At 35.5% G+C, this 17,233-nt stretch overlaps 1 protein-coding gene across 4 annotated transcripts in view; it reads left to right on the forward strand.

The window, feature by feature from the left end:
* The window catches only part of MYO6 (myosin VI), a 145,737-nt gene that overhangs the window by 115,591 nt on the left and 12,913 nt on the right, over positions 1 to 17,233 (forward strand). For all 4 annotated transcript variants that reach the window (XM_036247981.1, XM_036247983.1, XM_036247982.1 and 1 more), the window contains 10 exons: positions 417 to 455; positions 1,584 to 1,677; positions 3,084 to 3,214; positions 3,309 to 3,386; positions 4,880 to 5,009; positions 6,918 to 7,008; positions 7,770 to 7,920; positions 9,463 to 9,671; positions 10,499 to 10,577; positions 11,447 to 11,607. In XM_036247981.1, the coding sequence (XP_036103874.1) occupies positions 417 to 455; positions 1,584 to 1,677; positions 3,084 to 3,214; positions 3,309 to 3,386; positions 4,880 to 5,009; positions 6,918 to 7,008; positions 7,770 to 7,920; positions 9,463 to 9,671; positions 10,499 to 10,577; positions 11,447 to 11,607 (1,163 nt within the window). The remainder of the gene's footprint in view (positions 1 to 416; positions 456 to 1,583; positions 1,678 to 3,083; positions 3,215 to 3,308; positions 3,387 to 4,879; positions 5,010 to 6,917; positions 7,009 to 7,769; positions 7,921 to 9,462; positions 9,672 to 10,498; positions 10,578 to 11,446; positions 11,608 to 17,233) is intronic.

Below are 17,233 nucleotides of genomic sequence, written 5' to 3' on the forward strand. Positions count from 1 at the left end.
AACATGCCTTCATTCTTAATGGAGTGTGACACAGACCGCACCAGCTTGTCACTCATTCAGATGCTGCTCTGCTGATCTCTAACGGAATGCACCCCCAGCGTGTTCGTTCACTCCATTGCCTGTGCCCTTTCCTCATCCACCCCACCTGCATGTGCACATGTATGTTTTTAGTAGTGCTAATGTTCAGTCTTCTAATTATACAAGTTCTGGATGAGCAACGTGAGTTACTAGCCATACACTTTGCATGTTACTGTCAAAGAGCTTGTGTACCAGAAGTTGTTAAATTATAATGTGTTTTATATTCACATTATTGCATGTTATTTTATTGTAATGTTGAAGGCCTACTATTCACTTGTGACATTGTATGTTTATGTTTTTGCTTTTTGAAAAACAAAGTGATTTTCTTTCTTTTACAGACACAGTTAAATTTGCTTCTGGATAAACTGCGAAGTACTGTGAGTACACTTAAATAACACAGGGCTTGTAAATGGTCCTCAAATTATTAATTAATATTTACTTAAGCACAGTAAATCTGGAATACTTAGAAATATTTTTGAAACCAGATTCCCTCATTTAAAAAAAATGATTTTTAAAATGGTTGTCATTTTTGTAAACATTGTTCTGAAAAAAGGTTAAATATATATGTGAAGTCAAATTATTGTATAAATATATAGAATTCTCTAGATGTTAATAAGATTATCCTGTAGTTTGAGAAGAGAGAAAATAATTAGTTGTTATGGAGAAGGAATGTATTTTTTTAGGATTAAAGATAATGTATAGTTTAAATATGTTAAAATATTTCACAATGAAAGACTATTCTTTTTACAATAACACAATTTTTGGCACTCAAATAGAAGTGTATTTTTCTAATATGAGTATATTTCTAAGCTTTAAGTTATAAAAGTATGCTGAGTTTTATTTCCTTACTGATTATATTTTATTTTTAAAAATTAAAAATTGTATTTATTCTTATGTTTAAAAATTTATTGGGGTGACATTGGTTAATGGGATCATATGGATTTCAAGTGTACATTTCTATGATACATGATCTGTAGATTGCATTGTGTGCTCACCACCCAAAGTCAAGTCATCTTCCATCACCATGTATTTGGCCCCTTTTCCCTTTACTGAACCCCAACCCTCTACCCTCTGGTAACCACCACACTGTTGTCTGTGTCTGTGAGTTTAAGTTTTATATCCCACATATTAATGAAATCATACGGTTCTTAGCTTTTTCTGTCTGACTTATTTTGCTGAACATCATACTCTCAGCGCCCATCCATGTTGTTGCAAGTGCCAGTGTTCTTCTTTTCTTATGGCTGAGCAGTGTTCCATTGTGTACATGCACCACATCTTCTTCACCAAATATTTATTCATTTTTATTAAAATATAGTTGGCATATAGTATTATCTCAGTTTCAGGAGTAAAGCACAGTGATTTAACATACATATATACTTCAGTGATTATTTTAAAAGAGGTTCCTATATTAATGATAGTATGCACTGAAAGTTGCTGGTATTCATAGCAATAGGACAATAAGAGTGCTATATGTATTGTCTCAAAAAGTACCTTTATTCTCCTAGGGAGCAAGTTTTATTCGTTGTATAAAACCTAATTTAAAGATGACAAGCCACGACTTTGAAGGTGCTCAAATTTTGTCTCAACTTCAATGTTCAGGTATTTCCATATTTTTATAATCTCTGTCAGTGTGTGTCAAGAGTCTAGGCTCAAATACAATTTAATATGTCCAGTGTTTTCAGATATTTCACAACCACCTTGATTTTTTAAGTATAATAAGATTCCTAACTTACATTTCCTTTAATTATAAGAAAAGCATGGCTGGCAAATTATTTGAGTAATATTGGGGTATAGTTTATTGTGAAAAAAGTTATTTAACATCATAAAGTAAAATTTATAAAAACTCTACAAACCTGTAGATCTTCCCTAAGTGGGTTGATTTCCAATAGCCTTTTCAGTCCAGCGGTTCATTTCTCACTCCCCGCCTAACTGGATCGGGAGGTAGGTTTTGGTGTCATTGCTTATTTAATAAAAAAAAAATGAAAGCAACACAACGTTCTCAGCTCCTGTGGAACTTTGATGCATTTGGTTAAACTATAATTTCCTTCCTGTCACCCGCCATATCCTAACCTGGCTCGATCACAGAAGTCTTAGGCACCAGGCTCACTATTTTTCCTTGACTCCATGCCCAGCCTCTATCCCTGCTTGAACTACTTACTCCCCTGGCATCAGCCCTGTCCTTTCCAAAAGGCTTGTGACACTTCCTTAAACTCTTTTGCCCTCTGACTCCTTCGTTTGCTCTTCTCAGAGGTGGATTTATTATAAAGCGAAGGTCACTTATGCTTCAGGGTCCCTCATTTAAAGGGGCTCCTTCTGCAAGCCTGCACCTGATTTTGTACTCTTCTGTAACTCATAATTACCTTTTTCTTAAATAGCCCTCCCCCAGTTGTAAAAACATCAGGTCCCCCAATCTGGATCTACCCTTGACCCCTCTCACAAAACTTTAGCTGTTTTGAATCTAATTCTATCCTTTCTCCTTCCTCATCTGCACAGATAAGGTAGGCAAGACAGATCGGCACCATTATAAATTCATAATCACTAACCTTTAAAGGGCTCTCCAACCCACTCTGCCAAGTTTTCCTGGTCAGCATATTCTGTTTCTCCATGGAAACTAGTCAGACCCATTCTGCTCTGCTCAGATCTCTCAGCCTCTGCCAACAGACAGCTTCACCTCTTAACAACAACAAAAATACCTCAAAGCTTCACCTGTCTGCTACCAGACACTTCTACCTACCCGTATTACCTTCCCTCCTATTAAGAAGGTAGGAAGTGCCTCTCTTCCTAGTTGGACTTTAGTTCTTTGAAATCTGTCTCTTCCTACCTTTTCCTGAATCTTCAATATTGAATATATATAGTGAACCATTTCCTCGAGCTGGAGCTCTCCGTTACCATTTAGACATGTGAAAACTTTTCTAAACATTAATTTGTAAAATTGATCATTTGCATGTTATTTTTTGACTTCTGTATAGTGATTGGCAATAATATGTGCTTGTTTATGAATCTAGGTATGGTGTCCGTTTTGGACTTGATGCAGGGTGGTTTCCCATCACGAGCTTCGTTTCATGAACTCTACAACATGTATAAAAAGTACATGCCGGACAAACTTGCAAGATTAGATCCAAGACTATTTTGTAAGGTACAAATACCACCTGGATTGAAGTTTCTTAGCTACAGACGTCTTTCTTATTAACTGCTAGCTGTCATTTAACTTTTTAACTTTTATTTTTCAGGCTCTTTTTAAAGCTTTGGGCTTAAATGAAATTGACTACAAGTTTGGGTTAACAAAAGTATTTTTTAGACCTGGCAAGGTAAGTACATTTTTATTTTAAACTTGAACATAATGAATATGAATAGGTGGTGGTGGAGGGATAGTCTGTGAATATTTTTAAGTGTTTAGTGATTTGAATTATTCTTGAATTATATGATCACTAACAGCATGCATATATGAGTATGTAAGAAGTTTAAATGTGTAATACTCTGTACAAATTTTACAATTCTTTTCAGCCTTGGAAATATTGGAATCAGAGCATTGATTATATTTTTCGTTTAAGTGAGGGTTAGCCAGAAAATACTTTTGTTTTAAACAAGTTGAAAGCTTTTCTAAAACATATTAATTCTGTTTTAATAATTAAAAACTTCACAGTACTTTTGGGTCTTCACTGTGTGGAGAACAAGTCTATTAGGGTATGATAGATGTACAGGGTATAGGACATTGGACTGGAGTGCATGCTGACTTCTCTCAAATGCTGGAATGAGTGAGTGTATAAATACTTCTGTATGTAACATAATTTTCTTAGACTAAACTATATTTTTAGTATTTACAGGTCCTTGTACTAGGTTACAAGACTGAATTAAGAATATTTCACAACCAAATATACATAATACAGAACTATATTAATAGCTGTGATATCCTAAATGCATTATAGAGGGATATAGCGATTCTCATCTAGTAAGCTGCAAGAATTTTTGCAACATACAATACACAACTATTTAGTCAAGGGCAGTAACCTGTTTTCCCTTAGATTGTCAAATAATAAAATAACAACGACCAACACAATAGCAGTCCAATGTGAATGAATCAAAATTCTGCGTATTGTTTTGGTCAGATCGACAAAAAATACAATGCATTTTTGGTGTGCTGCAGAATTTTAGTAATTAGTTTATGTGTGCCATGAGAAGAAAAAAAGTTGAAAATCACTGGTGGGATATTTGGTATAGGATAGAAATTATATGACTTGGTGATAAATTGTGAAAATGATACATTTTATTAATAACTGGACAGCTGTTTTATTTATATTGTCTGTCTCTTAGCAACAGTTTTTTTTTTTTATAATCTCTGACCCAAAAAGGGATGGGGTTCAGAGGAGATGGAATAGTTTTGGTGGCATCTGACATTATATAGCTGACCTTCACTTGTCAGGAGCTATATACAGATATCTGAGAGCGTGGATGAGCCTATTTAGAGATATATTAGCCTTTCTTTTTTCAGTAAAACTTTTTTTTGCTAACCACCTATAATTGTCATTTAAGATTTTTTCCCGACTTTTATCATTGAATCTGCTAAGTAGCAGTGAGTAGCCGACCTTTCCCCTCGAGATCCTGAAGGAGGGGAGGAGGAGGAAGGCAGCAGGGTGGTCACAGGCTTGGGCTTGCTGTGTTCCCCGCTCCGGTGTGCCTACGTGACGGCTTGTGACCGTTTCCAGAACGTTAGATTGTGGATTTGAGTTAGTTGTTTTGTATCTTTGTATGTTTTAGCCCATGTATCTTTTAATACTAATTTTAAATTAATTTTGTTCCCCAGTTTGCAGAATTTGATCAGATTATGAAGTCGGACCCTGACCATTTAGCAGAGTTGGTTAAAAGGGTCAATCACTGGCTCATCTGCAGTCGCTGGAAGAAAGTTCAGTGGTGCTCACTCTCAGTCATCAAATGTAGGTGCTTTCTTTTACACCAAGATCCGTACTTATTTTGGAAATGAATTGGTTGGTGGAATGTTGTAAAGTTGTCTCAGCGGTCAGTGCTGGACCACAGAGATGGCATCGCTTATTCACTGTTTCCTTGGTCCCCCAAGTCATACCTCATGTGTAGTATGGGATAAATTCGTTTTATTGACTTTTTTTTTTCAGTGTATGAGATACTTCTTTATTTCAATGTATTATAGGAGAATTAATTTCATCATGTCCTAAACAAACAGAAGTCACTGTCTTGATTCTTCCTCTCTTCTCCCTCGTGCTCTCCTTTCCCACACCATCGCCCATCTCTCTCAGACGTAAGCCAGAACTGTTTCCACCTGCATGGCATTATCCGTATAACATGCCCAACATTTCAGGGTTGGAATGGTTTCTTCTTTCTTGTCCCTGAAATCTTGTCAACCCTGTTGACTCCTCCTCCAGAAACTTGGTCCGTTCTTCCCTCTTCGGGCTGGTGTCTCAGTGGAGCCCCTCACTTGCCCGGTAGTTTCAGTAGCTCCCACATCGGTTCACCTGGGTTCCCAGAGCTCTCTCTCCAAATTGAAAGCCTCTTATTAAGGCTCTCTTTCACACAGAGCAAAGTCGAAAGGCTTAGAGTGTCTTCAAGATCACCCGAAATGGGGCTTCAGCTTTTCTTCCCCGCCCCTCCTGCCTCGGCTGTCCCAGACCCTGTTTTCCGATGCACTCGACTGAACTGCTCTTTCTTGTGTTTCTGGCCAGGTCATACAGACGACCTACCTGTGACCCCAGAAAGGGTGAGGGGCCAACTATTTTTGGGTTACCTGAGGGGCTCTGGAAACCTTTCATTGTAGGGAGCTATAGTCAGTAACTTGATTACATTTATAATTTCCCTCCCCCCATACTCACCAGAGTACCTGGAACAGTGCTGGACACATGGAAAAGAGTCAGTAAATTGTTCCTTATGAATAGAGAAATAAAATGCCTTTTAGCTAATGAAAAGGACCCGCGCAGACAAAGATTATTATTGAGGTCTTTTGTTAGACAATTATGAATATAGATGAAAAGAAAACTATAATAAAAAAAAGATGGCAGACTCTCTTTTTCGTGTCCTTTTCCAAGTAAAATATAAACATATTTGTAAATATAGTTCAGTGCTTTCCGCTTCACACATTGCTTCTTGGTGGACAACACAGTATATTAAAACATCTGTACTGTACCCTTGTGCATGGACTGTGCTGTGCAGTAACCAGTCAGGAAGTGTTCCCAGGTCAGGCAGTTAAATATTTACATTCCTTTACTCTAGGATTCTCAGAGGACTCACTCAGTATGTTCATTGTGAATCTTCCAGAGTAGCTAATAGCTTTCCTGAATTCATTGACAGGGGAATCCTCTTTCTCAAGACACACCTGTCATTGTTTCATAGACAGTATTGCCTAGGACAGTTTGGGAAGCAAGAGTGTAGCATAGTAAGGAAATAATACATGGAAAATGTAAAACTATCTTTCCCCCACCACCCCCTCTTCTGGGGGGAAGAGATAAGCCACAGAACTTATATGCATGTGTGCATGAACAATGGACATGGACAACAAAGCTGGGGACAGGGCGGGGAGGGAGGGGAAGGGGGGAATCAGTGGGGGGAAAAGGAGAAACATCTGTAACAAAAAATAAATTAATTGATGAAAAAATAAAATGTAAAACTAGTTGTATACATGGTATACTTTTTATTTTAAGAAATATACAGAATGAAAGAAATGTTAAACTTCCTCATTTTGATGTCTGGTAGAATATGCTCATTAAGAGTTCGTGTTCCTTAAGAACTGCTTTGTGAAAGTGAGTGCTTTTAAAACTATTATAGGTCTGATTTAAACTGAGTAATATTCTATCATTACATTTTTCTCTTACATATAGTGAAAAACAAAATAAAATATCGAGCTGAAGCCTGCATTAAAATGCAAAAAACTATTCGAATGTGGCTTTGCAAAAGGAGACACAAACCTCGGTAAGATGAGTAGTGCCCAGAGAATCCCACAAAACTTAAATACCCAAATATAACATGGCTGTGAAGTCATAATGAAGGGCAGTGTGGATACTCAGAGTTTTTTCTTTTCTTACGTTCCTTGTAAAAAGATTTATTACTCTGTTACTTGTATTATTTATTTGAAAATATTTATTTACTACATTACTAGCCTCTTTCTACAAAAGGATTTGAAGGCGCTTACAAAAATGTAACTATAAAAAGGTTGAAATGAGTGGTTGAAAGAAGCTCTTTTATTCTGATTATTTTAGTGACTTGCGTTTCTTGACAAATGTCACTTTGACATTGTTTTTAAAAACATCTCATTGATGTTTTGACCCTAATTTCTGGATTATCTGTAGGAAATGTCTCACTGTAAATAGAGTCTTTATTTCTTATTTGCTTCTTTTATCATTAGTTGATCAACTCTTTAAGCTTGGAGGTCTGAATAACTGTTCAGCTTTAACACCTTTTAGAGAGACTAGATAACTTCTGTAGTTTGAATTCTTATATTTCTCAGTGTATATCTAGGAGGCTTAAAGCCTGTTGACAGGCATGGTGTCACTCACCCATATTTGATTATTTCTTGTTTTTACCCTCAACAAGTTATCTAAAAAAGAGAATACTGAATACGAAAACAGGAGTAAAATATCCTGTTTAACAATATGTTTAGCATTTTATGAAAATGAAAAATCAACCTATAGCATTAAATGGTGAAATCAAACTGAAGAGGCAATGTTTTACAGCATCGATGGCCTGGTTAAGGTCGGCACACTGAAGAAACGACTCGATAAATTTAACGAAGTAGTAAGTGCACTGAAAGATGGGAAACCGGAGGTGAATAAACAGGTGAAGGACCTCGAAGTTTCCATTGATGCTTTAATGGCCAAAATTAAGGTATGTAATGTCAATCCAAATGACTTGGACTTCTTAAAATAATTTAATATCTTTTGTTATTAGTGTTGGAACTGTATAGGAAAATGCCTTTATTTTGTTAAGGATACGAAGCATTACGGATATTGAGTCCCAGTGATGACAAGTGATACTCATTATATTACTCTCCCTAATGATTTGAAACTTTTCATAGCACGAAATTTAAAAAGAACACTGTTAATCACTTTCATCTGTTGCTAAGAAAGATTTCCCCCCAAATAGTAACTAAAATACTATTTATTGTTTATTGTTACTAAAATACTATTGTATTTAGTTGCTATTGAAAATAGCTTTTGCATAATCATTACTGAGAGGATTAAATGCAATTTTTTTTTTGTTTCATGTTCTTTTTACTTTCAGAAATGAATTTTTAAATGATAAAAGTAATGTAATATTAAAAATTTGGAGATCACCAAAATCCTTACACAACTAACACAGCCAACCCTTATACAAACTATTGTATATTCCCCTTCCTGTCCTATTTTATATTCACATATTTTTACATAGTTATTATCCTACTGTACATTTAGTTTTCTGTCCCTATCATTATGCCATATGCCTTGTTCCCATAATTGTCTTAATATAGGCTCCATCATAAATTACTTCACTGTTATGAAAATAGCAATTAATTTCCCCCCAAATTTGTCAAAAAAAATAGGGCTTTTTTTTTTTTTTTGGTATTGATTTTAATTTATTTGATTATCAATGGGATTGAAAACTTTTTTTATATGCTTGTAATTACATTTAATCTGTCTCTTCATATTTTTGTGTGTGTTATATTTTAGGGTATTGATGGTTTTCTCTTCTAGTTTAATGAGTCAGTGCAATTATGTGGGATATAATACCTTAAAGCGAGCTTTTTATTATATTTCCTGCAGATATTTTATGTAGATAGTGGTCAGTCTTAGAGGCAGAATGGAGAAAGAAGGTCAAGAGAAGAATGGAAATGTTTTGGATAAGCTTAGCTGGTTTTACAAATCTGTTAGGAGCTCTCTCTATTTATGTGACGTTAATCAATTAAAATCAACCGAGCCACATGTTCTGAGGGCTCACTTAGGAAAATAATCCAACAATTTTGGATGAATGACAGTTTTTAAAGTATCCCCTAGGTACTGTTTGAACATTATTATTAAAGAGTTAGTAAACGCCGGCAAAATTATTTCTTAAAAAATAAATTTTAACTATGTTACTTTGTCCACATACCCCTTTAGGTATTGATTACTTGATTAATAGGAAAAAGATCTAGATATTTGTGTGCAAAGATAACCTTTAAATGTACAAATAGTATAATACGGATAATGGGCTTATTGCTTATCAACTTTTCCAGTCTTTGCTGTATGTGTGTGTGCGTGTGTGTGTGTGTATACTTATTATTTTAAGGGAACATAACATTAAATTTACCATCTTAACCATTTTAAAATGTACAATTCAGTAGTGTTCAGTATATTGTCATTGTTGCAACAAAAGAGATAACTTTTTAAGTACATGTTTATTATTTTTTTAAAGTCCACTATGATGACAAGGGAGCAGATACAGAAAGAATACGATGCACTCGTTAAAAGCTCAGAGGAGCTCCTCAGTGCTTTACAGAAAAAAAAACAGCAGGAAGAGGAAGCTGAAAGGCTGAGGCGTATTCAAGAAGAAATGGAAAGAGAGAGAAAAAGGCGTGAAGAAGATGAACAACGCCGAAGAAAGGAAGAGGAGGAAAGGCGGATGTAAGGCATCTATATTGTTGTTTTGGATTAGAAGCGAACAGAACATGAATTCTTGGTGGTGTTGGTTGATAAGTATTCTTATTTTTAAAAGTCATGTTATTTTAAAATACTACAGTCGCATGCTGCTTAATGATGGAGATAAGTTCTGAGAAATGTGTGTTTCATCTTGTGTGAACATCACAGAGTGAACTTACACAAACCCACTGCACACCTGGGCTGTATGGCGTAACACCATAGTATATGCAGTTCGTTGTGGACCAAAATGTTGGTATGCAGCTCATGACTATAATTTTTTGAATAAGTTGGAAAATGGAGAAAATCTCATTTTATAATAATAATATAAAAGGATTTTAACTATAATCTGAATTTGTTAGATTCTTACACCCGAGGATTCCTTAACTTCTTTTTAAAGCAGTGACTTGTGTATTATTTAATAAGCTAGGAAAAAGGCACTTCTACTTTTCTGAAGTTTTAAAACTGGTAACATTTTGAAAGATTTGCATAATCAGGTGGACAGAAGGAACATAAGAGTTGTTTAATTGAGGAGTAGAGGGAAGCACATGTAATCAGGACCTTACCGCTAGGCTTTATAGCAAGTTCACCTAGGATGTTAAAGGTTATGCAACATAATTGTTTTTGTTTTGTTTCAGAAGAATTACTATCAGTAGAGTTAGATTTAAAAAAAATAAGTTGATAATGTGTATGGCCAGGAGGTTAATGTGAGTCTCCATTCTGTAACCTTCATTTATTAATAGTTTAAATCACCTCCTGAAGCATTCCTTATTTTCTATTAAATTTTTGAAGAGTTTTCTTTCTTTCTTTTTTAGGAAACTTGAGATGGAAGCAAAGAGAAAACAAGAAGAAGAAGAGAGAAAGAAAAGGGAAGATGATGAAAAACGTATTCAGGTATGTAATGATTAGACAGGTGAACTGAATTTCTGTCAACACAGAATCTACAAAATTATAAAACGAAGTGATTTGCTAGATAAACTGTCATTGGTTGATCCCAGAGATGAAAAGCAGTTTCTGAAATGGTTACGGGAAGGGACTTTGGAGTTAGGGAAGTGAGTTCAAATCCAGCCTCTGTCACTGACGGAAATGACTGTGGGCCACAGTTTTCTCTCTGAGTAATGTGGGTAAATATAGTTGTGAGCATCAAATGAGTTAACACATGTTAAAGCATTTTGAACAGTGCTCAATTCAATAAATATTAGTTTGTTATTACTATTATTATACCTAGGGTAAAGCCAGATGAACATTTACTTAAAATGTAATTTTAAAATAAACTCCTCCAATTAAACACATGATAAAATATTACTTTATAACTTTGTAGATACTAATAGTAATAGGTTAGGATATGATTTTCTCCTCACCCCCATTTTTATTTTTATTTTTATTTTTTCCACTCACCCCCATTTTTAAAAAAGCCTATGTCTGATAATAATTGATCATGTATTTGAGTTTCTTGGCTTTCTTAATTTATCCTGAGCACAACCAACACTTTAAATTCCCGCCATCTGCTTGTCTGGTGTTGGTTGACTGTGATACCTGGGACACTCATATGGAATGGTGCAGCTATGGTTTCTCTACTTCTCTGTTTTGGAAAGAGCAAGTATAAATCATAATAAAAAAGAGAGTAGAGTCTGAAGAGATGTCTGGTTGAACAAGATATATTCCTTAGTAAAGAACTTGTCTGGAACAATTTTAAATAGTAATGGGAATTATCAAGGGGCCATGTGGAGACACTTGGTGAAACGGCTTTCGGTCCTTGGCAGGCTGAAGTGGAGGAGCAGCTGGCCCGACAGCGGGAGGAGGAGTCCCAGCAGCAGGCGGTGCTGGAGCAGGAGCGCCGGGACCGGGAGCTGGCCCTGAGGATCGCCCAGAGTGAAGCGGAGCTCATCAGCGACGAGGCCCAGGCTGACCTGGCCCTCCGGAGGTACTGGGCCACTGGCTGGGGTAGTGCTCTCTTTGCTGTCTTTACCTCTCTGCCTCTCATTTCAGCCTGAAGGCAATCAGAACATGGGAGAAAATCATACAGTATTTCTTAGGTCCTGGTATACTTTAAGTAAAATCATTTAAAACTTATTTGTATTCATTCTTATACCCAAGTGAATGAAACAAATTGATTTGATCAGATTATTAACCTACAGTCGTCCCTCGTTTATTGCGGTTAATTCGTTCCAGACTCCAGCGGTTGCACCTGGTGTTGAAGGATTCCTGGGGTGCTCGAATACATACGCTACAGTCCATACATACAGTAATTTTCATTTTAATTGTAATACAGGGGTGTAAATTGACTCAGACAACAGAGCGCGCTGTATCATTTTCACTGTCTCGATCAACGTTTTAATGAATAGATTTGAAAAAACCCGCGATCGAGGGAGGCCGCGAAGTTGAAGCACGGAGTGGCGAGGGACGAGTGTACTGGAAAACAAATCTGACATTTCAGTTCATGAGTACTTCAAGAAAACATCTAAACTTTTACCCTAAAATTTCCAGAGCACTGTATCTTAAAAGATACATCTCATTTAGGGTAGACATCTAATTTCTAAATACCTGCTATTAAATACTGGAATAGAAATCAGTCAATATATTCTAATGCAATTTAATATATTTGAGATTGGGATTTATTTTCCTAATGCAAATTTAAAAAATATATATCCTGACATTTAAAACAAGGAGAGAGTTTACACACACACACACACACACACACACACACCCTATGTTTCAGAATAGATTTTTTTCTAAGAAGGAAGGTTAATCACATTGAAATATTTTGGCTTCTCAGGTTTCTGAATTTTCTCTAAATACTATATTTTATTAAATCTAAATACCATTAATATGGAAGTCCTTATTAAAAGTTTCATGGTGGTTTTAATGCAATAGCTTCATTTTAATTTTAGAATGTAGAAACGTTAGTTATTTTGATTATTTGTAAAAACAGAGCAAAACTTGTTTGTGGAGTTCCTTGATATGTAGGTAAATACATTCTGTGTATATTATGAGGCACATTCATATATGTAACTGCTTTTCAGAATGTTAGATAACTGTTTATGACAAAATATAATTAAAATACAACTGGTAGATGTTGCTATTTCCTTGTGAAGGGAAAAACTTCGTTCATATTATAGGGCAGTGCATAGATTTTATTTAACTGAAAACAAGATAGGAAGGAAAAGGGTATATTAAGTTGCCTTCATACTTTTTCTAGTTAAGTAATTATATTGGGAAGTTCTGGGGCCTGAATTGTATATAAAAGTGCATTATATTTAAATAAACTGAATAGGCCTACCAAACCACAGGTATTATAATAATTTTTAAGCTGTTGGGTTTGAGTCCAGTGTTTGGGATTTTTATTAACATTTCACCATAATTAAAATATTCCTGCCCATCTATGGCTTTCTTATCTGCAGACTTGGCTTAGCTGCTGTTCTGTTCCTCCCACCTATGTTATGTTGGGATGGCTAGGAGTCTTTGTGTATAACTGACTAGTGGTTGGCCAGGTTCCTAAACAAACCAGGCTCTTACATCTGCCATCCCTGATGTGTGAGGATGTACTGCAGTGGACAGAGCTGGCTTTACTATGGCTGAAAGTCATTTCTAAAGGACTCATTAAGATAGTCATTAGTGGTATTCATGGCCAAGTTTTATGTGTGAGCTTTTGAAATATTCAGCAATATCCAGTGCCATTCCATATAATATGTATAATATAGTGGCTGATAAGTGGACTGCTTCCCATCTTCAGAAAGATGCACTTCTTCCAAAGTGAGTAGACTCAGAGAAAGAGTGGACCATTTAGGACCTTTAAGATAGCCCTGGCCAGTTTGGCTCAGCAGTTAGAGCGTCGGCCTGCGGTCTGGAGAGACCCGGGTTCGGTTCCCGCTAAGGGCACGTACTTCGGTTGCAGTTTGTCCCCGGCCCTGGTTGGTCGTGCGGGTGGCAGCCACTCGATGTGTCCCTTCACATCGATGTTTCTCTCTCTCTCTCCCTTCCTCTCTCTCCCTCCCACTCTATCTGTACAAAAAATGGAAAAATATCCTCGGGTGAGGAAAAAAAAAAAAGATAAATAACAAGTTACCTGTGATTTAAGTTAAGCAGAATTAACTAGGTAGTGGGACCACTACTAAGAAATTAGGAGATATTCAAGCAGTTATAAGTTGAAAGGAAGAAGAGTTAGTTTTAGTTCTCCTGTGGGACAGGCCTAGAAATGCCGTCCCCTCCTCTAGAATGCCCACTGCAGTCCTTCCTGTATGGAAGTCCTTCTGCCTGGAAGCGTTCACCGACCTCAGGTCCTGTGAATGCCTTCTCTTAGGAACCTCCTGCTTATTTCACACTCTGAACTAGAACTGTTAGCAATGTGTTATGGATGATGTTCTATACCAATTTCCCATGTTTGATAATTTTATCTAACTCCAGGGGCTAAATTAATGGTTTTGAATGTTTATTTTACCTTTGTTGGTACTGAATTCTTTCTAACAATTTAGGAGTGAGAACTTTCTAACTCTGTTCTTAATATATAGCATGGAAATGTTGTTCTTGGGTTCTGTGATGTGTTAAAAAATATATGTAGATGGATTCTACTGCATTAAACAATTTCAAGTTACTTTTCCAGCTTGGGTACCCATCCAGTAACTTCTAAGTAAGAATTGTTTTTCGCATATGTAATATGTTTTAAAATATGATCTCAATCAATTACACATATGATCCTTAATGCAAAGTTATGATTCCACATAACAGGCATACCTTGAAGTTAGTGCGAGTTTGGTTCCAAACCACTGCAATAAAGCGAATCATAATCTTTCTGCTGGTGGGGGGTTTTGCCTTCAATTTATGAAAAAACACATTTGTGAAGCTCAGTAAAGCAAAGCACAATAAAACAAGGTATGTCTGTGCCTGAAATTATAAGATAATGTCTAGATTTTGTTAAAACAGACAAGCAAACTCACCATTTATAGATTTTGTAATATAGATGTAATATATTTGCACCATAATTTTCACTGAATGCCTTTACTTTCTTCTCTTTAATCATCTCTAAAGTAGATTTTAAAACATTAAAATTTTGAGTGATCTCACACGTAGATTAAAGATTATGCAATTTTTTAAATCAGTAAAGTCACTGAAACATAGATTTGGCACAATCCAGATTTTCACAGTTCAGAATTGGTTCTGATATTAATTAAAATGTATTATTTTCACAGAATTCATGGAGCAAGACCTAAAATGACACCGTATGTCATTTCGCTTTTTAAAACTTGACTTAGTCATATAACCTTCTTTTTAATAGGTTGTCGATACTTTTTAGGAGAAATTGTTTTTCTCATTAAAGTGAATTTTACATTAGTTGCTTTTATTAAAAAGAGGTAACTCATTTTTTATTTTTATCTTTTGCCCAGGAAAAATGTTTAGTGCCCTTTTTTTTGGTGCTCTGTCACAGTAGTTTATGATTTGGTTTCCTTCTTTGTGTTTTCTAACTTCATTTAAATACCCATTTTGTTTTATGTGCTTTTAATTATTCTTTACTTAATGTCTTTCTTTATAGAAACAGGTAGGGAGATATAAGTAAGAATAAATAAAATATTTGAGTCATAGCAGATAGCTTAGTTTTCAGTATATATGGTAGTTTATTCTACTTACGTCTAAAATTGCTCATAATCTGAAGTTCCATATATAATGTTAATTTTGGCACTGATGTATTTTTTTGTTATGGAAATCCCTCCACAGAGAGAGAATCTAAGTAACATTTGGGATATGCATATTAAATACATTTTTGCCTGTATATTATATATATAAAATTTTGGAATATATAGAAAATCTGAATTTTAACAACATTTAGACCCCAACTGTGACATTTATAGTGATGGTTCTCAACTCTCTCAGACACCGATACCAATAACAAATGTTTTATAAATGTTGCAACCTATATACACAATTCTACAAACAATACATGTAAAAGAGAAGTTAAAGCACAGGTAATTTATAATAAAACAATGTTTATATTAATATGAAAGTGCTTGGTTACAACTAAAGAAAAACATAATCAGATACTCAAATGATTATATTTATATAAGGAATCACCGTGAATGTGACTGCTGCAAATGCAAATTCATGTAAGATGTTACCAGTTCATAAATGCCATGCAGTTGTGAACAATCCTTGTAAAGTTCAGAACAGAGCTAAGTACAGTGTCCTCTCCATTATACAATAGGTACATTCTTACAAAAGTTATCTGAATATTAAAACCAGGCAAAAAAAATGTTATTTTACATGTAAAACTATATATATATGTATGTATATATATATGTATATATATGCATTTTGCCTCATTGTGTCTGGTGGACATGTCAAAGTCACATGAGGCATAGGGCAGCTCTTCCTTGAGAAAGACCTTTGGCATCCCAGACCTCTTACCCCATCAAATGCCAACATCATTGTTAACCACAATGAACCAAAAAATTTGAAAATGATACCGAGTGGATACTATCACCCTCCGTTAGAAAAACTCCTTAAATTAAGCACTGCAACCGATGTCTAAGGTGAAATTGTGTGCATTTGCATGTAGTTTAGGAAAATCAGAAGGAAAAGCCTCCTGGGTACAGAACCATTTTTATTCAGTGTATTGGTGTAGCTCCTAGAGCAGTAACCTAGGGTCGGGTGAAATATTAAATCTGTAGAGATTGCCATCCAGTGACATGTTGGTGCATACAGAGAAATCGATACATGATCAATAGACCAAGTAGTAAAAGAGCTCTGATTCCCTTGAAACCCACTGTGGGAAAAGAAATGGAGAGAACTTTCAGAGAGAGAGAGAGAGATGGTAAAAACTGAGACGTAGGTGATTAACAGAGGTAAACATTGTTACCAAAAAATCGCGCTGAGTTTGAAAGTTAGAAAATTCTATCTAGCCTAAGGAGAGATTAATACATTGCTCAACATGTAATTTCTTTAGATTATATTTGTGTTTTTACTTTGTGTTTGTTGTCCTTGATCATCAGTTTTGAAAGATTACTTTTTCTCTGGGCTTGCTTGGCTAGATCTCATGCAGCACCTGATCTGAGCCAGTGTCCATTACCAGGAAAGAGAGACCAAGAGTCCTCTGCTTTCTTCTAGCCAGAGCATCCGGGCGGGCAGGCGTCCAGAAACTGTGCCTGAAGCCAACCAACCCATCTTCTTTTGTTTGAGTTTTGCTGGTTTGTAGGTGGATTTTGAGGTTTACCAGAGTCTGATAAATAGAATGAGCGAGAAACTTACTAATTATGAAGGAAGACAGCAAAGGACAGGAAAATAAAATCATGAAGTTAAAGTATTGAGGAACATGATGAGACATCCATTCCATTTCACAGATTTAAACAAATATTGAGAAAGTTACACTCTTTGGGGTAATAAAAGATAAATACAATTTTGCCTTTGAGAAATGTTTGTCCTTAAAAAGTCAGAACACTTCTGATCTTTATATCGAACAAGTACTTGATGCATTTGAATTTTAAAAAATATGCTTTGATTTAGAATTTTAGAACTTTGAATACATTAGAATTATTTAATCTCTGGCAGTGTAAAATAGATCA

The sequence above is a fragment of the Molossus molossus genome, unplaced genomic scaffold (assembly GCF_014108415.1).
Source record: "Molossus molossus isolate mMolMol1 unplaced genomic scaffold, mMolMol1.p scaffold_m16_p_8, whole genome shotgun sequence".
NCBI lineage: Eukaryota > Metazoa > Chordata > Mammalia > Chiroptera > Molossidae > Molossus > Molossus molossus.